Source organism: Protomyctophum parallelum (genome assembly GCF_964188405.1).
Source record: "Protomyctophum parallelum genome assembly, chromosome: 4".
Lineage (NCBI taxonomy): Eukaryota > Metazoa > Chordata > Actinopteri > Myctophiformes > Myctophidae > Protomyctophum > Protomyctophum parallelum.
The window spans coordinates 21,267,295-21,292,862 of NC_139700.1; the positions used below are offsets into that span (position 1 = coordinate 21,267,295).

Below are 25,568 nucleotides of genomic sequence, written 5' to 3' on the forward strand. Positions count from 1 at the left end.
TGCTCAACAGAGAAAAAAGTAACATGTAAAAGTATTAATGGTGCATTGGTGCTCCTGGATCAAGTGGAAATATTATTATTATTTTTTTTTTTAATAAATAGCTGTTATCTATACATGGCTAAGCTGACATGTTTCAACCACAACCAGGCTTCATCAGGGCAAAGTGAATCCAGTCATTTCAGGACAGTAGAAAAATCTACTTGCAGACACTTGAACTTTGTGAGACGGAATAATATGGTATACCCTCAGAAGAAGAAAACCTAGAACACACCACTGGGTGAGCCTACAGTTAATGCACAGACTACATACTGTAATCATCACATTGTCCTGGGTTCATCTTCCTCCCTTGTGGTCTCACCTTCATGTCCCTCTACTATATGCTGTTAAAGAATGGCACCAATATAATTATTTTGACATGTTTCTCCACGTCCGCAGGTCGTCTAAACTGGTGGTCCACCATGTGCACTGGCTGTAAAAAGCTCCTCCCCCTGGCCACCACTGGCGACGGGAACTGCCTGCTGCATGCCGCTTCATTAGGTGAGTCCCTCGTGACAACGTGGGCCAATCACTGTCGCAACTGTGTCAGCGCTGTGTGTCACAGCTGCTGCTGAGTGCAGAGGACGGAGGGAGAGGAGAGGTGTGATTAGAGGGCGATGGAAGGGAGAGGCAGAGGGCTGGAGACTGTCAGCTGTGGGGCTTGGGGCTGATTCACTCTTTTCTTTTTTAAGTTTATTTTTTTTGTGGAGAGACATGCAGCAAAGGTCATCATGAACAGGACTCGAACACGCAACGTGCTGTCAGGCCAAAGCCTATACAGTATGTACTATGTAGCATGCGCCTGGACCGCCTGGACCACTTGGCCAGAGGGCGCCGGTCTGATTCACTCTTGTGAGAAACACTGGAATCAAGAGAAGCTGCTGGGGATATAAATCCAAGCCACAAAAATGTAATCTATGCTGACAGAGGATATAAGGATGACTTTACCACTTTTCAACCTTCATATAATTGGTCCTCACTAACGTTCATGATAAAATAGCCAAATACCATCTTTTCCTACTCAGTTTGTGTCTCAGAGGAGGGCTGTGTGCAGTTCAGAACACCGTCTTCCAGTGACATCATCGATGGGGAATCCAAACTATTAGAAATGGCATGCTTTCTATTCTGAAAAGTTACAATGCGATAAAGGAAGCCATCATTTTCGCGATAATACAAATCTAAATATATATATATTTAAATCTTGCAAAAAGAATTGATCGACTCCAGACCGAGTGGAAATAAATTGTGCTATTTTATCATGAATATTAGTGAGGACCACCGCTCCAGCCCTTCTCTCTGTTTTTACTCACCACCGCTCAATGTTATTTCAGCTCCGGTGGTCAGCTCACCACCGGAGCGGTGGTCACCTCACCAACGAAAATCCAGACTATGAATAGGCCTTTACATGAGGGAGATGAACCGGGGGTCACCTCAAAAGGATAACGTCTACATATTAATTATTATTTCCATACTTGGGTGCGTCTGTGCAGATCTCTTGACTATGCTGTTTCAGTCATGTAATACATCGTCAGATCCTTAATGGCTGCGTGTTGTGTGTGTGTGTGTCTGTCAGGGATGTGGGGCTTCCACGACAGAGACCTGATGCTGAGGAAGTCTCTCTACACCATGATGAAGAGCGGAGCGGAGAAAGCGGCTCTGAAGAGACGCTGGAGGTGGCAGCAGACGCAGCAGAACAAGGAGGTCAGAGGTCACTGTACACGCCACACAAATGCATTCATGTCATCGGCGTCAGTGACATGTTTTTGAATGGTGCAACCACTGCATTACACAGCTATGTGTGTCCCTGGGTCCCTGGGTCTGTCTGTCCAAGCACGAAAAAAATGATGCGGCTCGCCTGTATCACCTATTCCTTGTCCCAGGTTGCATTTTTGGTCAAAACAAGGTTTATTCCACGGCAGGGAGCCGACGCTGTGACGCATCGTCTAACCTCATACAATCATGAGTCTGGAAATGTGGCTTTTCAAAATAAGAGCTCAACAGGGAATTATATCACAATTTATTAATAAATGCTGGCGGAGTAACTGTTAAGGGTATGTACAGGTACGTACTACAGATTATAATGAAAAAAAAGAGGGAAAATCTATTTTGCTCTTATCATTGCTGTTTGGCAGAAACCTTTTATCCCCATCACAAAAATGCATCAAAAGTAGCAGAGTCGCGTTTCGAGCTTGTCGATCTTCTACCTTTGCTATTTTTAGCTATTTTTTTATTTGAATCCTGAAAAGAAACTGCTTTGGCCATGGCTTAATGATATAACATATTAAATAACAATTGAATTGCATTGAACAACCTCAATAGCATTCAGCATGTACTAGTAGTAAGTAGGTCAGGACAAAGAACCCAGAGTCCAGATGCTCCTGGTCCAACTACTTGCATGGATTTAACCACTTAATACAGTACTTACAGTAAATAATAGGGACCCCAGGATTAATGTGGTTAATAGAGCATCAGGAACCAACCGGTAGTGCAAATGATGGGCATTTATGTGGGTGAACATGAGCACATGCTTATCACTTTCCATCTCCGTGTGCGTGCAGTCAGGACTGGTGTACACCGAGGAGGAGTGGGAGAGGGAATGGAACGAGCTGCTGAAGTTGGCCTCCAGTGAACCACGCACCCACCTCAGCAAGAACGGCAACACCAGTGGAGGGTAAGACTGTTGTGCTCCACACGCGCGCTCCCTGTAATGCAGCAAGCCCACACGTGTGCAGTGTGCACTCACTCACCCGACTACCCACAAAGTATTTTCTTAGCGATTATTTGAGGCTATGTTCCATAAAATTAGTTTAGAAAGGTGCAATTTGAATGTGATAGTGCGAGAATAGTATGTATGCGCACTACTACACATTATGAATACACTGTTACGTGTTATATATTTATTTGTATTGCCCTGTTTGTTATTGTATACTGTGTCAGAGTTAAATAACACTCGGGGACAGACTGTTGCTGCAATTGCAACCATGCGTCACTGTGATCAATGTCTGAAGACTGGGGATCTGGGGACTAAAGAAGGGACTTTGCCTTTCCGCAGCCTGCATTAGGGGACCATCATCATTATACACATTTACCTCTGGGAGCTTCCATTTTTACATTCTTGGAGTTAAATTAAGGCTGAGGATGGTTGCCCATTAACACCAGACAGGGCTCGCAATTAAAAGCTGACCTTTTCACCGAGATGGATTTGTCAGGAAAGCCTGCAAGCGCTCTCCTGGACCGTAGCGCTCTCCCTGAGTGCTGCCTTGACCTGTCCTACAATAACACAGTGGAAGCTCAGATTGTGACACTCTGCCATCTACTGGTGAGGTTGGATATTGATTGAGAGATGTGTGAGTGGGGTGTGTGTACTGTGTATGCACAAGGGAGGGGTACCTGGTGGATCAGACAATTGAGGCCAAATGGTCATTGTTTGATTCCAACCCCTGTTTTGGCATGTCTCTTCCCTTGCTCTTTATTTCCTGTACCACATTGACCTACCTAAACATACTTTTCAGGATTCAAATTCAAAAACGGTTAGCCTTGAACTGAGACATTCAGCTTTTTTATTATTATTTTTTTTTACTTTATCTGGCTATCATCTTGTTTGAGCTGGATTTTCAAACGTTACCAATCATGTAGGCAAGTCAGGCAGGAATTTTACATTAGAAGCCACTGGTGGCTGAAAATAGTCGATCTACAAGATCACGACGTGTCGTGAGCTTCTAGATTAGCTATTTTCAACAACAAAAAAACCTTTTGAATAGTTTGAAAACATTTGAACAATACAAATGTATGGGGGTCTGGGTCTCTGGCACAAAATCGTTCTAGATGTGTGTCTGCAGCAAAGTACTTAATAGTTAAGTTAGGAATCCTTCACATGAAAAGGTTTTAGAATCAGTGGCTGTGACCCCCCACCAAAATAATCATATTTGAACTGGAGATCCCCACACCCTGTCCTCTGCCCACCCCCTCTCCATATTGAGAACCCCTGAAGTACCTGAGTGGGTTGAACTGGAGTCAGCGTGGGAGTCCACCCGGAAGCTGTCTGTGGTTTCCTCCTACACACAGAGAATTACACAGAAAGAACGCTGTGGACATTTCCATTTCCACCGAGACTGACATGCCTGCCTGTGCCTGATTCATAGTCCATCACATGAAGGTGTTGTGTGCACGAAAATAGCCTACCTACAAGCTCACTTCGCATTGCGGCTGCGACGTGCTGTGAGCTTATAGGTCTGCTATTTTTGTCTCGTACTTCAGACAGGAGTATGAATCAGCCATTACTAACTCAAATACATACTCTCCAATGATTAAAAGAATAACAATGAACTGAAGAGGTGTCACTGTTAGTGGAGAATCTTAAATACAATGGAACGCTAATTAAAGCTGTTTTAATTTCAGTATATTGGCATAACTACTTGAGCAATCAGCAGTCTTTTCGGATCTATGAGTGTGGATTTGTGCAATTCCAAGCCCCAAACCCCATTACGCTGCAATTATGGAACTTTGTTTTTTTTTTTTTTTTTTTCTTATATTTTTTTGTCCCACGATTTTGTACCCCATTTTTCACCCCTGTGTCATCCTGTGATGTGATCCTGGGCTCTACACACCCTCCACCAACCTAGGTAGAGCAACGGACTTAACTCATGCTTCCTTCATGCTTGAGTGTCCAAGTTGCTCCTTTACACCTGACAGGGGGGAGTTTCCCTGGTTGGACATAGCGCGTGGAAGGAGCACGTTATTCCAACCAGTTCCTTTCCCCTCCATCAGGCGTCCCGGCTGGCCAGGGGGAGGCAGTTTAGAGACCAGGATTACTGCATGTTTTTGTGAGGGTACCTACCCTAGGGGACACGGGGAGAACATGCAAACTCCACACAGAATTCTTATTTTTTTAACCTTAACCTGAACACCCGGCTTAAGATATCATACAGTTTCAGGATATGTCTTTTATACATTGATCATGATTCTACATTAAATTCAATGTAAAGATTTATTATTATTATTCTTTTTTGTATTTTTCATTTAGGATGTGGGTTTTAATCTCTCATGGAGTTCGACTGCGGTACAGTAATCAGGTTAGGTCCGCTTTGTTGGCCCTCGAGTCTAATGAGACCGCAAAGAGGCTGAGTGGGATTCACATATTAAGAGGCTCTTCATTAAGAGTAAATTTGGCTGTGGGACCGTGTGGTTGACAATTTAATTGTTGCACATCCCCTGGTGGTTGCATGCCTGGAAGCTCTCTCTCTCTCTCCCTCCTCCTCCTCCCTCTGTCTCTCTCTGTTGTTGTTCTCCCCATTCACACGTACATATACGAGCACATGGGGTACTGTGTGTCACGGCTGTCACCTTTATGGTTACCATGAGTATTTTATGTAAGATTGGGTTACACCACCAGAGCACAATGTAAGTAATATCACTGTAGAGTAATATCACTGTAGGAGTGTAGGAGGAGCACATTGAGTTTCACACTGTGTGAAATTGTCAATGACAAAAATAGAGAAAATACAGTAGCTGAACAACAAACTCAAAATCCATCATGACTTGAGAGCTTATAGAGGTTGTTGGGTATTTTCCTTATTTTTCATACAAAGTACAGTATATAGGACATAAATGGTTTATCCATTCCTTTCTGTCACTACCAACATCCGCTGAATAAAGCATAATTTACAGTTTGTTACATGACAGTGATGCTAAGCAGCGCGTCACTGCCATGCAACAATTATGCTTATGCTGCGTTCACACTGGCAGCTACAAACATACCGGCTTCCATTCTTTTTCAATGGAAGCCGGCGGCAGGAAGATATAATGCTGCTACAAAAAAGTTGAGCTGGTTTCAACTTCAACTACAAAGATACAAAGCTACAAACATGCTGTGTGGCTTTGTATCGTTTGTATCTGCCAGTGTCTGTGGACACAGTATTAGGCTTAACTCCCGTGTTTTATGTGTGTCTGTCTGTGTCTGTCTGCAGGGTGGATAACACAGAGGACCCGGTCTATGAGAGTCTGGAGGAGTTCCATGTGTTTGTCCTGGCCCACGTGCTGCGCAGGCCCATCATTGTGGTTGCTGACACTATGCTAAGAGACTCAGGAGGAGAAGGTAGTCTTCCATCTTGGAGAAGAAGTACAGCTACTTAAATGGAATGTCCTCCTAGTTGTGCCATAACAGAATAACTGTAGGCTACCTTTTAAAAAGTGTATATATATATATATATATATATATATATATATATATATATATATATATGAGTAGCCAGTTCACTGCACTCTACTGGCTCTCCTTCCAGTGATGAGCCCCCACCGTGAGAACATAATGAACCTGTGACGTCAACCATCTACATTATGACATGAATCCTCTATAGAGTCTATAACATATTGTATGACTACAAATTTGGGCAAGGTCAATCAGAGCCCCTTTGACCTCAGTTATAAAATTCAAGTTTAATGTTTAAAAAAAGTATAAAACATTACGTGAAACATTTGTGGAGGGACTTCTGTGGGCTAATGGAAGCGTGCATGCAAAGTTTGACATTGATTGGTGGTTTGAGATTAAGTCCAGACACACGCGCGCGCACACACACACACACACACACACACACACACACAGTCCCACACACACTCTCTCATACACCTAGACACCTAGGGCTGTATTTTGCGTGTCTTAAGTACCAGGTCTTATTCCCTAACTTGAGTAAACTAAAGACCTGGAGGCGTGATCAATGCCATTTGGCCACTCAGAATAGCCAAATGGCATTGATCACGCCTCCAGGTCTTTAGTTTACTCAAGTTAGGGAATAAGACCTGGTACTTAAGACACGCTAAATACAGCCCCTAGTCTTTTGTAGAGCCATGTCATAAAATAAAACATTACATGAAAAACAAAATCTGAATGCATCTTATGAACACGTGTATGTTTGTGCATAATGTGTGAATGTGGCTATGGCTAGTATGAATACATACTGACAACTAAGTACTAGTGAGAGTGAATACTGAACTGTATTGTACTGTACATGTATTACAGCAGAGCAGAGTTAAAAAGAGTATGCATGAATGTAAATGGAGCCAATTCCCTTCTAGTTCCAATCTCATGAGTCATATAGGCATGATTAACGCCTGTAACCATGATGATGAATGGTATTCCATTTAAGCAAAGTGCTTAGTGTAGAGCGCAGTATTTTAATTTGAACCACACTTATTTTTTCATTGAGAGTATTTATACGTTTAAGGAATTTGTCTGGTGCCTTCAGAGTAACTAATTTTCTGCTAAAGACGACATTGGACAAGTTTTATTAAAGATAGAGTGCTGTGATTTTTTCCCCGCACCCTAAAATATGATCATCAGGTCTTATTATTATATATAAGAGGAGGAAGAATTTCTTCAAAAAGTGTAAAGTATTTGTTAAAATGACGTTTTTATGTGGACACGCCCACCAGTTCATTAGGTATGCCTGGTTTGCCTGAACTCAAGCTGCACCCACAGCTGTTGTATGATAAAGGAGGAGGGGTCAGGGGAGGGGATGATATTGTGATGTCACTATATCATTATATCACTATATCATAGACTGTTTTCATTGGCACGTTATCGTAGTCATGCGGAACATGCCACATCTACATTTTGCTACTAGTATGATGAGTGAGTGAAAAATAAACCCCTCTTGAATCCTGTGTGTGTAGTGTATTTTTTAACAATACAACTTTTTCCATTCCCAGCATTTGCTCCCATTCCATTTGGAGGTCTGTATCTGCCTCTGGAGGTGTCCCCAAGCCGCTGCCACTGCTCGCCGCTGGTGTTGGCCTACGACCAGGCCCACTTCTCAGCCCTGGTGTCCATGGAGCAGAGGGACCAGCAGCGGGAGCAAGGTAATCCCCTGCCCCGTCAACAGCTCACCCAGGATAGACGGATAGGAAACAATGGGCCAATGCTAGTCTCGCGTAACCAGACAACTATTACACAATCTCGGAATGCTATAGAGTCTGGAACTACGAGCAAGGAAGCTGCCATTTCGGTTCTACTAAGCAGCAAGCTATTAAGCTTATATGATTTTGATATATTTGGATACATTTGCGCGACTGTAAAGACGAAACGGATCATGATCACATTGCTCATGATCAGAGCTTCCGTTTCCAGACTGTATGACGGAAGCATTTGAAAATTGCAAGAGGTAACAGTCTGGCCACACGAGACTAGGCCAACTCTAGGGATCTACAGTATAGCAGGACTTTGCAGAGGACGGGGGGCAGTCCCCATCTGCTGAAAAGCATGTGCAAATTTTAAATGTCATGTGCCGTATTGTGTGGTTGTCGGGGCAGTTTTGCCCTTTGCCTTTGACTGGAGGGCGGGGATACAGCCACAGAGATAGAAGGGGGGGAGAGCTCAGCCTGTCCTCCCAAAGGTGAATAATATATGAGACTGCGGTCTAATTACCTGTGATCTATTATTAAAGCATCCCAGCAAGAATCAGAGAGATAGAGAGAGAGAGGGAGAGTAAAGAATAATGTCCTAGTGTTGTCCTATCTGACTTGCGAAGTGCGAAGGGTGCCTTTTGGAGTATATTGATTTTGCTCTTAAGCCTGATCTTCTGCTGGTCGTGTGACAACATATTGCCTACCGAAAGAAAAGAAAACACCATTGTTTAATGTTTTCATCAACACTTTGTAGCCGTAAGTGTGTGGCTTTGCTTCATGACCGGCTGTGGCATTGTTGTTCCTCTGATATTTGACTCTGGCCTATTCAGAGTTTTTACTTTGCCCACTCAGGATGCGTCGCTCACACCCGAGGTCACAGTGATTCTCACAAGGAGTTCCTTTGAGTGACAAATGGCCAAGGTTTCCTTGACAACCAGGCCTCGGTAGTCACAGCACCTCTCTGTATCAGCCGTATAGTGGGTGGGTGGAACACACTTGTCATTCGCATGGGCTGCTGACCAACTCTTATTTCTCTCTTTCTTCACCTCACCCCACCCCTCACTCCCTATGTATCTGTCTTACTCTCTTTAAGTCTCTCACTCGTTCCTTCTTTCAGTCTCACACAAATGTTCTTTGCCACCCTTTCTCCCGATCTTACTCACTCCCTCACTCACATTACACAGATTCTCCTATCGTGTGTGTGTGTGTGTGTGTGTGTGTGTGTGTGTGTGTGTGTGTGTGTGTGTGTGTGTGTGTGTGTGTGTGTGTGTGTGTGTGTGTGTGTGTGTGTGTGTGTGTGTGTGTGTGTGTGTGTGTGTGTGTGTGTGTGTGTGTGTGTGTGTGTGCTCTGTCTCTTAGCCTTTGTCGCAGTCTGTCTCCTTTTCTTGGGGTGTGTGAGTGTGTGCGTGCATCTGCGCACGTACTACTATGGTCCTATTTTGGGCCTGTAGACACCAACCTAGTCATTAAGACCACTGCAGTCTGCAGAGCACTGCAGACTAACAGACAGGCATGGTTACTAACCTGCTATTTACTCCCTGAAGTCATTCCCCATAAAGCCAGACACACATCAAAGCTACTCCTGTGCCCATAATTGTTTGGTGCTCCCGCTTTTATTATGTTTTTTTTTTAATGTTTTACTAAAGGGGAGGTCATTCTCCTTTTGTCCAGCAGGTGGTGCTTGTGTCCACAGAACTCCACAGCAGCATTATAACACAGTAGGCTGCATGACTGTCCTTAGCCCTGTCTGGTACAGGGTGTCCTGTGCTAGGATAGGATTAGAGTACATTTCATCTGCAGTTGCTCTCCACTATGTTATCAAAATACACACACTTGTCAAAATACAAATATAAAACTGTGTATGTGTGTGTGTGTGTGTGTGTGTGTGTGTGTGTGTGTGTGTGTGTGTGTGTGTGTGTGTGTGTGTGTGTGTGTGTGTGTGTGTGTGTGTGTGTGTGTGTGTGTGTGTGTATATGTATATGTATATGTATATGTATATATATATATATAGCATTTAGCACATAAATATTTGTGATAATATTTATTTAGAGCATTATGTATTGTATTGTCTATGTATATATCGTTATTGTTAGCGGAGAGCATGAGGCACAGGGACAGCTTCAGTAAGGGTTTGTTAGTGCATGTTTGTATGAGCAGGTGCCACTGCCAGACAAACAGACAGAAGGACAGAGGGTCAGCTAGACAGACAGACAGGGCCCAATCTTCCCCTGCCAATTAGGGCAAGGTAGCCTCAAACGGACCCTAAGCCCTCTCAGCACATTGCCACATATGGGCAGGGTCCAGCACGGCCAGGGGGGTGGGGGGCCCAACAAACCAACCATCCTGTCCTGAATGTGCAGGAGGAGAGGTGGTTGGACTCCCTTCACAGGCCAGCCACTGTGTGGGGGCGTCTCAGGTGGAGCTGGGTCTCTCAATTTCCCCCAGCCAGCCAGCCAGCGAGGAGAAGAGCATCCGAGGGGCTGTCACGCCGGTGTGTGTGTTCAGGTGCCAGAGGCTCGGCTAGAATACTGGCTCTTTCTTCAGCTCTGTCTATGGAAGATTATAGGCCGGTCCCTCCCAGTAACCTGAGCCTAAATCATACTGACACATCACGCCACTGCCCCTTTTATGGGCTGCTAGCATGGGCTGCTGTGGTGGCTTTGATGGGGCTTCTGGGTTGACTTCAGGGGGGAGAAGGCAAGGGTGAAGGGGGGAGACCATGGAGTAAGGGGTGAGGATGAAGTGAGACTTTCTTTCAGAATTATTTGTTTAATGTTTTTTTTCCACACTTGAGGTCCCAAAGGAGCAGTTAGGAGTGTTTTCTGTGTAAGGCAGTCAGGTGAACATGTGTTGTTGTTTTTTTTTTGTCTGCCAATTCCTGCTCACCTACTGCGTGATAATGGGTGGTTCCTCGACAGACGCCAGTTGACCATGCCTTCTTGTCGGCTTGTTTTCACTCTGTGGTTTAGCGATGTGCGAGAGAGGGGGGGGGGTCGGCCCCTCGGAAAACTCAGGCGCTATTTCAAGCTCTACTCCCAGTATCAAAAGACTTGCTGGCTTCCCAGCGTCAGTCCGCGAAATCTCAGTGAAGTAAATGGTCCTCTTTTACACAAAGACCACCTACAGAACAGCATGGTATAGTCATTCACCTCTGGCTGGGACTTTTAACTACTAGTTCTATTAAACACTTCCAGTGCCCTACTTTACAGTACAATACACTTAGCCTAATCGTATCAATATGGCGATCAACCGGTTGTTTTGTTTTACATGTTACTTCAAATGTGATGCCTTTGTAATCGCTGACATGTTTCCACTGTTAAAATATGTGAGGCCATACACTAGTCTTGTTTATATGCGTGCTTGCTGTTTATTGTGGTGAATTAGGCCCCTTAAATCTGCAGCTGTGCACAGTGGCCGAAGTCAAGAATTCAAATTTGTACGTTTTCCAGGCAGTACAAAAAATAAAGCAGAGGGGAAACATTTGCTCAGCGTCCTTAGAGAGAGTGTGTGTGTGTGTGTGTGTGTGTGTGTGTGTGTGTGTGTGTGTGTGTGTGTGTGTGTGTGTGTGTGTGTGTGTGTGTGTGTGTGTGTGTGTGTGTGTGTGTGTGTGTGTGTGTGTGTGCGTGTGCGTGTGTCTGTGTGTAAAGGTGGCGATGCGACGAAACGCAGTAAGCTATGGAGAGAGAATCAATAATCTGCTTCCTCTCCTCTCCCCTGAAACGGGACTTAGGTTTGAGATGCTCGCCACGCACACAGGGGTTAGGATTGAGATGCTCGCCACACACGTCTACCTAGTCCTCTTCAAAAGAAATAAATGAACAAACAAATGTCAACCCCCTCACTTCCAACAGCCTCTCTTCCAACAGCTGCATCCTTTGCAGCACCAGGTTACACCCAACCCCCCCCCCCCCTATTCCTCCTCCTCCTCCATGGGTCCTTTCCATCAAAATCTAAGATGCACACTGAACAGGGCTAGGCTGTGAGCTAGCAGCAGCTATGCCTGCTGAGTACACAGCTCACATTCCGCGGAGGTCTGCGGTGATGTCATCCCCACATATGTTATGCCGAATCGGTCATTCAAGGACAGCGGAACGAGGCTGCCGACGGGGATAGTAAATACATTACAGCACACTTCAGTCCCCCGGAGCTCCATTGGCAAGCACTGGAGGGCTGGAAGCAGACCAAGACCCAAACGGGAACAACGGCATACACAGCACTAGTTCGGAAGGGAGAGGGGAGAGAAGGACAGCTGCACCGTGGGAGCCCGGGACGCGACCCCGAAGGCCTCGGCTGCCCGCTGCATGACCTGAGTGGGAGCTGTGTGGGAGCTGGCCCAGTGTGTTCTGTACACGTTTGCATGAGCATTATTGAGCCTTTCCTTTGTTTGTTGTTGCTTGTTTTCTTTTTCCTTTTTATAGAAGCATTGTAAGCAATGTGCTTCTTCTGTAAGGAAGAAGCACGTCCCTCTCTTCCTAGAATCCAACAAGCCGTGCCAGTATTTCCAGAATGCCAGACAGTGCCCAATTTGCACCAGCCTTCTGCGAGGGTCTGTGTAAGGCACTTTAATTTGCACCTGTGGAAAACAAACGGCCGCTCTGAGATCTATTGAGAGACTTTCCAGATGCTCTTAGTGATATATTTGCTCTGTTGATGGTGCGACATTCTGTCGTCTGCCTGCTTGCTTGCTTGCTTGCCTGGCTGCCTGGTGGCAAAGTGATCATATCACAACGGAGACGGCGGGGGGACTATTCTGGTTCTGGCCTGTTCTCTCTTTAAGAAATGCTACAAAGATGTGTCATCACTGTCAATGACTCAACTCACACTTCTAGGCACATTCATCATGCAGTACACGTCACGCACAGACGCCAAACAGACGCACAGAGAGACAGAGGGAGAGATAGAGAGAGATAGAGAGAGAGAGAGATAGAGGTGGTAGGATTTGCCCCACAGTTTCATTGTCATGACAAAGGAGGGCCTTTGTGCATGCATGCGTGCACGTATGACGCCTGCAGAGCAGAGCAGCCTATTGGCAGTAAACGGATTTGTGCGGCAGGGAGGAGACTGTATGTTCCATCTGGGACTGACAGTGAGGCTGGAATGTCCTCGGCCTGAACAGGCTGCATCACCCTGCTGTCATGCGGACAACAACCCCCACACTAAACAGCCTGAGGAGAGCGGTCAGGTGGTCCAGAGGAACACACAGCAGTTCTCCTCACACTGTGGGTCTTATCCACACACACACATTGTACACTTGTGCACACTTTACGCCTCCCACAAGAGGAAGTGCGGGTGGGTTACCGTTCTATTGTTTTGCATTTGCCGATGGCTGTTGAAACGCTCTTCTCCCTGCACGTGTGACAGCCAGACAGACAGATGCTATTGAATGCAACCATTTCAGTGCCTCTGGTAGTAAAACGACAATGCTACTACGACTGGTGACTGCATTGTTTCTTCACACCCTTATCGTTGTAGTGGCACTGGGTGCCGAGAGGGCTGTTCAGGACCTGAGCAGACGTGTCGCTGTTGTCGATAATCTTCTCCCGTTCTCCCATCATGTGTTGGTGAAAACAACAGCGAATGCCACGCCCTTGGTGGTGGTAGTAGTAGTAATTAATAATAATAAAACTTTATTTGTATAGCACCTTTCATGACATGAAATGCAGCTCAAAGTGCTTTACAGAGCAATAAGAAAAGCAAGGCATAAAACATTAAAATAATAGCAGTAATGCAATACAGTGAGGACATGAATAACAAATAATTTAAAAGATAAATTAAAAGCAAGATTGTAGAAGTACGGTAGGTCTTGAGCTGTGCTTTAAAACTGTCTACAGAGGCTGCCTGTCGAAGGTACAGTGGGAGTTTGTTCCACGCCGTCGGCCCGTAGAAGCAGAAAGCTGCTTCACTGTGTTTTTTAGTTGCCATTGTTTTAGGCACAGCGAGCAGTCCAGCAGTGTGTGTGTGTGTGTGTGTGTGTGTGTGTGTGTGTGTGTGTGTGTGTGTGTGTGTGTGTGTGTGGGGCGCAAGCACACACACACGGAAGGAGTGCAAAACATACTCTCTCCCCATAACTTCGGCCTGGTGGAGACAATGAATGATTAAAAAGACTGGTTAATATGAATAAATGATTAATTAAAAATGAATGATAAAGCTAGATTATTGGCAACTTCAGTGGACCCAGGACAGGAATTGCATTTGTGCGAAAGAAGTAACCATTCGAGTTTGAACGTTCATGGCTTGATGACCTAGCCTGAACTGTAATGTGACACTGGTGTTACATGACAAACTGTACCTCCTAGAGAGTTAGGTAAGCTAGGTCGGTGGATGCAGTGTACAGTGATACAGACACATGTTTGAGTAGGGTTAGAACTTAGAAGTCATGATTCTATTAAATTGTGTACATGAGTAAAGTAAAAAACAAAATGTACTGTATGTTAGTAATGGATAGGTACAGTAAGTACTGTATGTTGAGTTCAATTGTTCATTAATCATAGTACACTTTGAAGTGCTTTAAACGTGCATGGCGCTGCAGGTGCATTTTGAATGCAGTATGTACAGTCTGTCCGCATAATATAAGCATCTATATATTTATGTGTGTGCATTATGTTTATACTGTAGGTGCAATCTTATATGCGTCAGGTTCCTTTGCGTTATCAGGTGTGTGTGTGTGTGTGTGTGTGTGTGTGTGTGTGTGTGTGTGTGTGTGTGTGTGTGTGTGTGTGTGTGTGTGTGTGTGTGTGTGTGTGTGTGTGTGTGTGTGTGTGTGTGTGTGTGTGTGTGTGTGTGTGTGTGTGTGTGTGTGTGTGTGTGTGTGTCAGACGACATGTCAGACAGACAGACAGACAGACAGAGGCCTGTAGTGTCATTGTTCATCAGCCTGGTTGCATGGGGGTTACGGCTGCGGTACTTGAAGGACGACGGACGTGACAGCCTAAATACAAATATCATTTATGAAAATCTACTACAGTGAAGTCTGTTCACGGAAGTTGTAGGCTATGTGGGGATTATCTGACGAGGTACCATTTAAGTGGGCAATGCCTTATTATACTAAATTGTTTCAAGGGTCAGTATAAGTAAAAGAATATATATAGCCTTTCCATATCTTTCCGTATCTTTTTATAATTTTCTAAAAAGAATACAAACAGCCAATAGCATGTTAAAACTAAAACAATTGTAAAGGTTGTTTGCTGTAGTAGGCCTACATATAAAGGCAGTGTGTTTGAATCTGCATACAGGGATCTCGACTTGTCCCCCCCCCAGCCCCTCCCACCCCTCACTGGCAGAGCTGCCAACCTGCACACATTTTGTGTACCAACCACGCAATTCTAGGCGTATAGACACCTATAATTGCGTGGTTGGTACACAAAATGTGTGCAGGTTGGCAGCTCTGCACTGGGGAAAGATCTGGGAGGAAAAATGGGCAAGCGGTAAGAATAGCTTTTTCTGAGTCTACTGCCCCTGGACTCGTGGATGCGGAACCCCTTGCCATGTGATAGCATCTGAAACAGTCTGTGACTGGGGTCGTTGGTAATCCTACGAGTTGACACAAACGTGTGCGGCCTTCATGTTGTCTCTGACACCATGACAGCATTCCGTGCACAATGGATAATACAGCCAAACCGAACCAAATCCCTGATCTTTTCCTCTATCTTGCAGCTGTAATCCCTCTGACGGACTCTGAACACAAGCTGTTGGCGCTCCACTTTGCTGTGGACCCTGGGAGAGACTGGGAGTGGGGGAGAGATGACAACGACAACACCAAACTAGCCAAGTAAGTCCCATAGCACCTGGGCCACGTTGTCTGGACTTTATGACACAGCATCTAGGTTGCTTTCCACCAAAAGAGAGCACCAGAGACATCTGTCTGTGTGCATACAAGGATACAAGTTACATTTACTGTATATACACTCAGAGTTACATACACATACATACAGTATGTGTACAGTATGGATATATATCCATAAGGCTCCATTGTGTCTATAAGTTCACTGTGTGAGGGATTTAGGTCTGATCATGGGCTCCAGGCTCTCAGGTCACTTCAAAGAGCGAAGCAGAGAACACGTTGTGAGCCGTGCCAGTCATCCATAGGGTTTCCCAGGAACGAGTGTGCGAAAGCAGCATTCCTCCCGCCAGTCCGGATTGGCCTCGGTGTTTAGGAATGAGTTTATGTAAGGGTATCTGTTTCACATTCCTGCCAGTCAGGTGGTGTACCGTACTTATCCCTCGAACAGGCTGGAGGTATGTACATTCTTAAGGGTACAGATATGAAGCATTTAGAACAATAACTGTTCTGTATGTTGTGAAGTAACATCCACATTGCAACCACCATTATGTCACAGAATTAGATTGTTGTGCTAGATGGGTAGACGGGTGCAGTATTTGGAATAAAAAAAAATGCATTTCAGGACGTCAACATTTTCTCCGCGAGTTCATCCTTGTGTGCAATGTGCAAACCACCACACTTACATGGCACTGCCAACTTTACATGCTATGCTATCCATGCTATCCATTTTAATGCTACTGAAAGTATCTCTCTCTTTCTCTCTCTGTCTGTGTTGTATTATGGCTCCAGAGAGCATTTTGATATCATCAAACAATTGAAAGCTTGATTTATACCCTAGAAATGGCAGATCCACCAAGCTTGATTTATACCCTAGAAATGGCAGATCCACCAAGCTTACAACACATTCCATTGCAGCATGCTGTGAGCTTGTACATCCGTTTTCGGGTCATGCGCTGGAGTATACATTGAACATAAGTCCTGTTGGAGGTTCATCACATGACTGTGTTAACCCTGGATGTGCTTGTGAGAGGGTCACATCACATGACTGGGTGTTAAGCCCTGGATGTATGTGGCTGTGGGAGCTTCATCACATGACTCCGTGTTGACCTCTGGCTGTCTCTCCGCAGTCTCATCCTCTCCCTGGAGGCCAAACTGAATCTCCTGCACAACTACATGAACGTAACGTGGATCCGGATCCCGTCTGAGACCAGGGTAATGATGTTTCGCCGCATGTAGAGTTTCATGTGTGTCACATTTGATTTGGCTCATTCATGGATGCTATGCTCCAGATGTCGTTTAAATCGTACAGTCCCTGCAATTTAGTTTTATTGTCAGGATGTTGTTATGTTCTCCGTATCCCTGCACAGTCTGTCGTGAGAGCGGACGCGTAAACAGCAGCAAGCACAAGCATGTGTTTGATTTACGAGTTTGTTGGAATCTCTTTACAACTTTCTGTAGGAAATCCATGAAAGACACTGTTGATTATTTAGATAGATACCAACTTTCCGAACGCTCCGTCAATCAAGATGCTGTTAAAATGATGCTGAATGTTTCAGCACACAGTCCATTAAATTAACACTTGTCTCGCGTAGCCAAACAATCAGTCAATGTTAGTGCTTACATAATAACAGCATCGCAGAATCAATGCCAATAACTATGGTGGTCCTTTATATTGGGATGGTGATATGATTCAATTTATAATTTACAATTTAGGCATTTAGCAGACGCTCTTAATCCAGAGCGATTTACAGAGCGATTTACGAACATGGTAATACATCATATACATAAAAATAGTCATCATAAACAGTGGAATATCTATATAATGAAACTATGTGTATATACTATAGAGTGCTATGTCTACATAAAATGCTATCTAAGTTACATAAGTTGAGCCTTTGCAGTGTTACGGGCTAAAATGGAGTCTGAAGAGGTGGGTTTTCAGAGTACGGCGGAAGATTGTGAGTGAGTCTGCAGTTCTGATTACAATCTGATTGCAGTGCATTCCATAGTTTTGGAGCCAGAAGGGAGAAGAGTTTGGGACATGTGGAGTGCTGTCCCAGTGTTTTTAGTGAAGGTACTTCCAGCTTCCCTGCGTTGGCTGATCTGAGCGCGCGGGACTCACGGGAGGGTTTGTAGGGTTCGATCAGACTTGCAAGATATGGGGGTGCCATACCTTTGATTGATTTGTTTTCAAAGCAGTGGGTGTAGGTATGTCAGCAGCCGTTCTTGACGCTATTCTAGACAGAGATCTCTGAATGTCTGGCTATGCGAGACTATTTTTTTCTCTTTTTTTTTTACTGTGTACAGCATTCTACTATACTGTATGTGTTGTCTTTTGTTTATGTGTGTGTGTGTGTGTGTGTGTGTGTGTGTGTGTGTGTGTGTGTGTGTGTGTGTGTGTGTGTGTGTGTGTGTGTGTGTGTGTGTGTGTGTGTGTGTGTGTGTGTGTGTGTGTGTGTGTGTGTGTGTGTGTGTGTGCGCGTCTCCTTGCCATAGGCTCCCTTGGCTCAGCCGGAGTCGCCCACAGCCTCCGCAGGTGAGGATGTCCAATCCCTGGCCGAGTCCATGGACTCTGATCGTGAGTCTGTCGGCAGCAACTCCAACGTCAACACGGGTAAGCCCAGCGTCAAGGACAAAGACAAGGACAAGCAGCGCAAGGACAAAGACAAGAACCGGACTGACTCGGTGGCCAACAAACTGGGTAGCTTCAGCAAAACCCTGGGCATCAAGCTGAAGAAGAACATGGGAGGTCTGGGTGGCCTCGTGCACGGCAAAATGAACAAGTCGAACTCTGGCACCGCCCGTAATGGCGACAACGGCGGGGAGAAGATGAAGAAGAAGGAGTCAAAAAACGTCAAGGGAAGCAAGGAGGAGTCAGGCCAATCAGGCCAATCAGCCAGCTCCACCTCCTCCGAGAAGGCCACCAGCCCCTCCCCCACGGACCAAGACAGACCCTCTGGCTCCTCCCCTACCGAGCGAGCGGACACCGTGGGGAGGTTCCCGGGAGGAGACAACAAGACCCTGGACAACTGGAAGTACAGCACCGACGTCAAGCTCAGCCTCAACATCCTGCGCGCCGCCATGCAGGGCGAGCGCAAGTTCATCTTTGCTGGCCTCCTCCTCACCAGCCACCGGCACCAGTTCCACGAGGAGATGATCAGCTACTACCTGAGCAGTGCCCAGGAACGCTTCAGCCAGGAGCAGGAGCAGAGGAGGAAGGAGGGTGATAAGAAGCCGCCCTCCTCGGCCACCGGTGCCAACAACGCCAACTCCTTGAAGAAGCCCGAGCCCGAGAGCGCCTTCCAGAGGGAGCGGTCAGACAGCTCGCCTCCGGAGAGCTGCTCGCCGGTCCTGCCACACCACGCCCGCGCCTACAGCCACAGCTCCCAGCAGGCTCCCCTGGGCCTCAAGATGCAGGGCAGGAACAGCCCCACCCCCACCGCGGCCCCTCTGGTACCCACCTCTGTTCCGCCTCTCACCCCGCCCCCAGCCTCCGCCCACTACACCTCACACCCGGCCCCCGTCTCGGTCCCGGCCCCTTACGCCTCCCCTAGCATCGGTGCTAAGAGACCGGTGCCAGTGTCGGCCCACTACAGCCATACGCCACCCATCCAGAGGCACAGCGTGATCCACCTGCGCGACGTCAACGTGCAATCCTCCAGCTTCCAGGATGAGCCCTATAAGCCTGTGGTGGGCAGCCTGAAAACATGCGCCACCTACCCCCAGCAGAACCGCACGCTGTCCTCGCAGAGCTACAGCCCTGCGCGCCTGTCGGGGGTCCGCACTGTCAACAACGCCATGGAGACACTGTCCTACAACATGGCGGGCGAACACAAGTCCCACACCTACACCAACGGGTTTGACACCGGGGACATCCGGGACTGCCTGGAGTTCGCCGACGAGGACCCCTCGGCCCACACCTGTTTCAGCCAGGACAAAAGCAAAGGGCGGAGCCCCGGGGGTCCTCTGTACTGCTTTCAGCAACGCCGCTGCAAGCGGGAGAACTGCTCCTTTTATGGCAGGCCGGAGACGGACAACTACTGCTCCTACTGTTACCGAGAGGACGCCAAACGCAGGGAGAGGGAGAGCAAAGTGTACCGGCCTGCGTAGCCGCCGACCGACCACACACTCCACATTTAGCCTAACATGTAACGGCATACATTTTTCCTACTCTGTTGAAGAACACTCCCTGTTGTGTGTGTCCCAGTTACTCATCTCTCGTTAGTAAAGAATACTACTTTATGATGTGGGAAGCAGAAGTGGAAACAGTGAGCAGCTTTGGCCAGATGTTGTACTATTTCTGTGTTTTCTCTGTCTCATTGAATTTAAGCCTGATCTATATTTCGTCGCACAACGGTGTGTCGCGCACCAAAAGTAGTCAGATGTGCAAGCTCACAGTGCGTTGTGGATTTAACGCGTTGTGAGCTTGTCTGCAATTATCGGCACGCGACCACTGTTTTATGACGGAGCATAAATTCGGCATTAGTCTTTTACTTGTTTTAGAGTAAAAGTCATCTCTTCCTGTGCTGTATTTTGTATGTGAGGCAACGTCCTGTATTTTTGAGAGCGTGAAAGGTTTGCGTCTTACGTGGAAGGAGTGTTTTGTCTCATTTAACCAGTTTTAATACAATATTTATGTTTAGGTCTTCAAAGTGTTGTTTGTGGAGAAATTGTGGTTGTTTTGCAATCAAAAGAAATGCGAGGGGGAGGAAACATTTAACTTAAAAGCAATAATTTGGTGATGTTTGCTACTCCCTCTCCCAGTTTTGTCTATGCACCAATGATAGCTACTGTAAGTCTGACTGTGTCTTGTACATTTTAAAGGATTATTACGGTGTGTGCTTTTGTAAAAGAACCCTCAAGTACAGGAATGCACATGAATAAACATGGCTCGTGGTGTTGGATTAGGATCTAATATAAACCTGTCTCGTTCATACAATGTACCTCTGTGCTCTCCCTGGCGCAATGGCAGCAGTCTGACGTGTCAGTGTGAGAACATCGTGCAAAACGCATCATGAAGGTTTTTGTAACTCGATCTCCGTAGCGCTGCCAAACTGGCTTATTGAAAAAGTGACCATCAGTAGCTCTGAATTGACAAATGTGTAAATGTATGTGCCAAACATTGACCAATATGCATGGGTTGAATGGTGTCTTTCCCTCTGAGCGGAATGTTAATCGCCCCATTGATAGTATTAGGTGAGCAGGAATCGTGGCTCCATCCGTTTGACGTGTTATTAACGTGCGTCTCTACTAGCCCGTCTCTAATCCAACACACAAGACGATCATGCTACTAGCATTATGTGGCGACCTAGTACAATATAGAGTATACAATGTGTCACTGGTCCAACGTTAAGATTGTCTGTACTTCTTTCTTATGGGGAGGCCATTAAAAAAAACACACCTGCTGCTGCTAAGAGCACCTCAAGCCTTTTGTGATATCATTAGTGCTTTATCCAATCAGTGGGTTTCAGACCTGTGTATGCCTTTTGTACCAGAAAACGCTCATCTCAGCCACCCATCCCCAGTGCTTAGTGCTTACTGCCCATTGGACAGCCACCCATCCCCAGTGCTTGGTGCTTACTGCCCATTGGACAGCCACCCATCCCCAGTGCTTAGTGCTTACTGCCCATTGGACATGACTACTGTAAAGGAAGCAGTGTTTGTGTTTGTTCTGGTGACGCTTGGATATTATTCAACCACATTGTCCTTACCTGAGTGTGTCCTGGCCAAGGACAAGGAAGCTCTTAGAAGGAAGTGAAGTGGTCACGTGACTGGGCTGCGCCATGACACTTTCATGGACACTTTCACGGGAGCCAAACTACACCAAGGAAGCTCTTAGAAGGAAGTGAAGTGGTCACGTGACTGGGCTGCGCCATGACACTTTCATGGACACTTTCATTGGAGCCAAACTCACACCAGTAGTGCAATGAATACATGGCAGTGAATGGAGCCGGCTGGACCAGCTCATAACAAACATTATACATGAACGATTGCGAGCTTTGTCATATAATTGGTTCAGGAATATGAAAGAAGACATAAGTGATATCACACGTTTTTTCCGAGTGGTTGTTTTTCGACTTAATAACTATTTATTTTTATTGAGGTATTTATAGAAGAGCACATAGTACGTTTTCTGCCTGGGCTGCTCTCTGCTCTTTGAAAAAAAAAAGTAGTATGCACTTCAAAAAATAAGACAGCCTAAAATAACGTGTTATATATATTATTTTATTTTCCAGAAGCGATCACTTTACGAAAGGTCTCAGTCATTCATAAATGTTTGTTCATGAGCTGGTCACTGAGCTCTCATTGACTCCAGTGCATTCTGCCGAACTTCCGGGTGTAGTTTGGCTCCCGTGAAAGTGTCCATGAAAGTGTCATGGCGCAGCCCAGTCACGTGACCACTTCACTTCCTTCTAAGAGCTTCCTTGAACTACACCAGGAAGTTCGGCAGAATGCACTGGAGCCAATGAGAGCTCAGTGACCAGCTCATGAACAAACATTATTTATGAATGACTGAGACCTTTTGTAAAGTGATCGCTTCTGGAAAATAAAATAATATATATAACACGTTATTTTAGGCTGTTTTATTTTTTGATGTGCATACTACTTAATGTGATTTATTTTTTCAAAGAGCAGAGAGCAGCCCAGGCAGAAAACTTACTATGTGCTCTTCTATAAATACCTCAATAAAAATAAATGGTTATTAAGTCGAAAAACAACCACTCGGAAAAAACGTGTGATATCACTTATGTCTTCTTTCATATTCCTGAACCAATTATATGACAAAGCTCGCAATCGTTCATGTATAATGTTTGTTATGAGATGGTCCAGCCGGCTCCATTCACTGCCATGTATTCATTGCACTACTGGTGTGAGTTTGGCTCCAATGAAAGTGTCCATGAAAGTGTCATGGCGCAGCCCAGTCACGTGACCACTTCACTTCCTTCTAAGAGCTTCCTTGGCCAAGGATGCTCCACTGCTTCCTCGGTTCACTTCCTGTCTTTCCTCTCACTCACTCTCACACACACATACACACATACACACACACACACACACCTGTAGGCGTGCACACACTGCAGTGATGTTCCTCCGCTCCTCTTCCTCGTTTGTACGTGACCAGTTCATGGACTCTCACAATGTTAGGACTGTATGATATGATTTTGTATTCCTTTGAAAGTTTTACACTACTTTAAATTATTAATTTGCACATTAGGTACTGTACGGATGTAAATATGAAAAGAAAAAAAAATAGTTTATTGTTACAAATACGATGTGTCTGTGTCATTAATTGGGTTTTTTTTTATGGATGGTGATGTGAATTTTGACTAGAGGAAATGGTCAATGCTTGGTCTGGAGAAATATTCATTAACCTTGTTCCATGAAGAAATATGATTTAATCAAAGGCAGTAAAGCCTTTATGGTGTTTATACTGGAGAAAGTACAATGATGTCACCAATACACTTTGACATAATTGCCTATTCTGTTTTAGGATGACTTTAAAATGAGTAGTAGACCTATTAGGCCTACTGGTATCAATGCTGTATTGGGACACACTTGCAGAAATCATTGATGTGTAGCTTTTGAACTACCACAATTAGGCTATGGTTAGCATTAATGCCTTATTTATGCTCTCTCTGTTGCAGAGAAGGACTGAATCTAACAACTGTGTTGTTAGAATCGGTATAAATGACGAAACAGTCAGACTTAACCCTAATTATCTCCGCCAGGTTGAAGGCAAGGAGAGAGATTATGCGTTTGCCCCCGTCTGTCTGTCTGTCTAGACATATAATCTTTCTCGTGCATGCTGTCTTTGAAATATTGGACTTTACTTTTATAATGGAACAGTGAAATATGGTCAGATCAGGGCTGAAACCATGCACAAATATGAGTCATAATTAAATGATATAATGTCATAGATGACAGATGTCATGAACTGGACACCAGCCTGTCCGTATGCACTCCACTCTCCACTGAGTGCATGAACAAACCTCTTTAGTTTTTGTCACTCGCTAAATAATAATTGCATTTCAACTGAACAAGACTAATAATGACGTGGTTTGACTTTGGCTTCGTGTGGATCCTGTCATCTATGATGAATCCATGATGAACGACTCCATATTTGGCTAAGGTTTGGGCCAAACATCCCATCACTTCAAGTAGCCTATAATAACTATTTTAAAAACAAATACAAAAGCAAGGACAAGAGGTTTATTGCTGATACAACACAGACAGACAATTTTTGACGAGATGCAAGCTAGGCGACGCCAAAAAGGTTTAGCGATGCAGCCGTGCGACAAATTATAAATTGGCTAACTTCAGGAATCATACACATCAATCACAGAAAAAGCCATCCATATCTTTTGACATTTGGCTTGGTCAGGATTCTCGGAAAATGCCATTCATCTCGGTAACTGTTTTCAGAATAACACTTTTCCACCGTGTCTCATTTCGCCGAAAAGAAAATCGGAGGAAAACTCCCTCTAACGCTGCCTGAGGTCAGCGAGTTGAGATTGTTGCGACTCAACTGCCAAGTAGGGCAGCATTCCAGAGCTGGAACTCTGCCTTATTCCTCCAGGGACTCTGCAACACTGGCAAGTCCAGGATTGTTGCCTTACAGCCAAATAGCCAAAACAACAATAAAAAAACACCCTGTAAGTACATCCATGTGAGATATATCCATAGTTGCTGAATTCTAGCGAGGACTTGCTGGATATGAATTTGATTCACATGTGAAGAAATAAGCATTGCCAGAACACTACAGTCAGCCAACAGAAAGGAATGAGGTGAACCCAAAGGGAGGTATGAAGAGTCATCTTGGTTTGAACTGATCTAACCTTCCAGAGACACTTCTGAGGGAATGACTAGTCAGTGACGTAGAGTACATCACAGCATGCTTCACCCTGGCCTCGGAGGACTTTGATGCAAGTTCCACCCGCCTCACCCCAACCCTCTGACGGTGTAATCCTTCAAGGAAAATTGTGAAAAACACCCAGGAACATCGGAGATTAAAGTTTCGGTGACAAGTTGGAGTGACCTTCCATAATCTGATAAATGCAAGACTAAGAGACTAAAAGCACCTCTAGTGGCCCCCACGCTCTCAGTAGAAGCCAAGGGTGTGTCTGGTGGAGAGCTGGTGCACAATACAGCCCAGGCAGTTTCACCATGCTGACTATTGAGCAAGCACTGACCGTTAGGAGGCTGACGAGTAAGCGCTTGGTTTGTTTCACCCAGTCAATGTCCTGCGTATGTCTAGACTAAATATGGTAATTATTCCCAAAACTTTCAAATGTGTGTGTGTGTGTGTGTGTGTGTGTGTTTCTGCAATCAAGACCCTCCCACACACACACACACACGTGCAGCGTCCTTGTCTCCAAAGGACTTCGCCGGTCTCCTGTGTGGCTCCATCTGGTCCTCCTCCTAAGCGTCCATGTCAAGGTCACCAGGGTTCTGAGTGGCCGCCAGGCCGACCACCCGATCCTGGCTGCTAAGATGTCCATGTGGACATTATCGAGGTCGTTTGGAAGAGAGGGAATGAGGGATTTGAAAGACCAGGAGTGTTGTTATAGGGAGAAGCCAAGTGGAAGAGCGTCAACTAAAATGTTGAACGAGGCTCTGAAACAGCATTAACTGTGAGGTTAGATTAACCATACTATTTATGCAATTCTGTAATTTTTGTTGTCACTGATGTTTTGTGTGTGGTTGCAGCAGGGGTGAAAGCCCAAGACGGACAAGACTGGTAGTGGTAGTTCAGTCAGATAATAGATTGAACAAATATTTATTATAGAATAAGAATACAAGTGTGCATTTAACATTTTATCTTGGCGTTCAGCTCTGCTACATTTTCTCCCTTTCA

General features: G+C 45.3%; 1 protein-coding gene across 2 annotated transcripts in view; it reads left to right on the forward strand.

The window, feature by feature from the left end:
* The window catches only part of otud7a (OTU deubiquitinase 7A), a 60,427-nt gene extending 37,510 nt beyond the window's left edge, over positions 1-22,917 (forward strand). For both annotated transcript variants that reach the window (XM_083763620.1, XM_083763621.1), the window contains exons 6-14: positions 436-537; positions 1,610-1,737; positions 2,595-2,707; positions 6,003-6,130; positions 7,741-7,890; positions 15,589-15,703; positions 16,843-16,927; positions 18,212-21,432; positions 22,669-22,917. In XM_083763620.1, the coding sequence (XP_083619746.1) occupies positions 436-537; positions 1,610-1,737; positions 2,595-2,707; positions 6,003-6,130; positions 7,741-7,890; positions 15,589-15,703; positions 16,843-16,927; positions 18,212-19,825 (2,435 nt within the window). In that variant the 3' untranslated portion in view covers positions 19,826-21,432; positions 22,669-22,917. The remainder of the gene's footprint in view (positions 1-435; positions 538-1,609; positions 1,738-2,594; positions 2,708-6,002; positions 6,131-7,740; positions 7,891-15,588; positions 15,704-16,842; positions 16,928-18,211; positions 21,433-22,668) is intronic.
* The last annotated feature ends 2,651 nt before the right edge of the window (positions 22,918-25,568 follow it).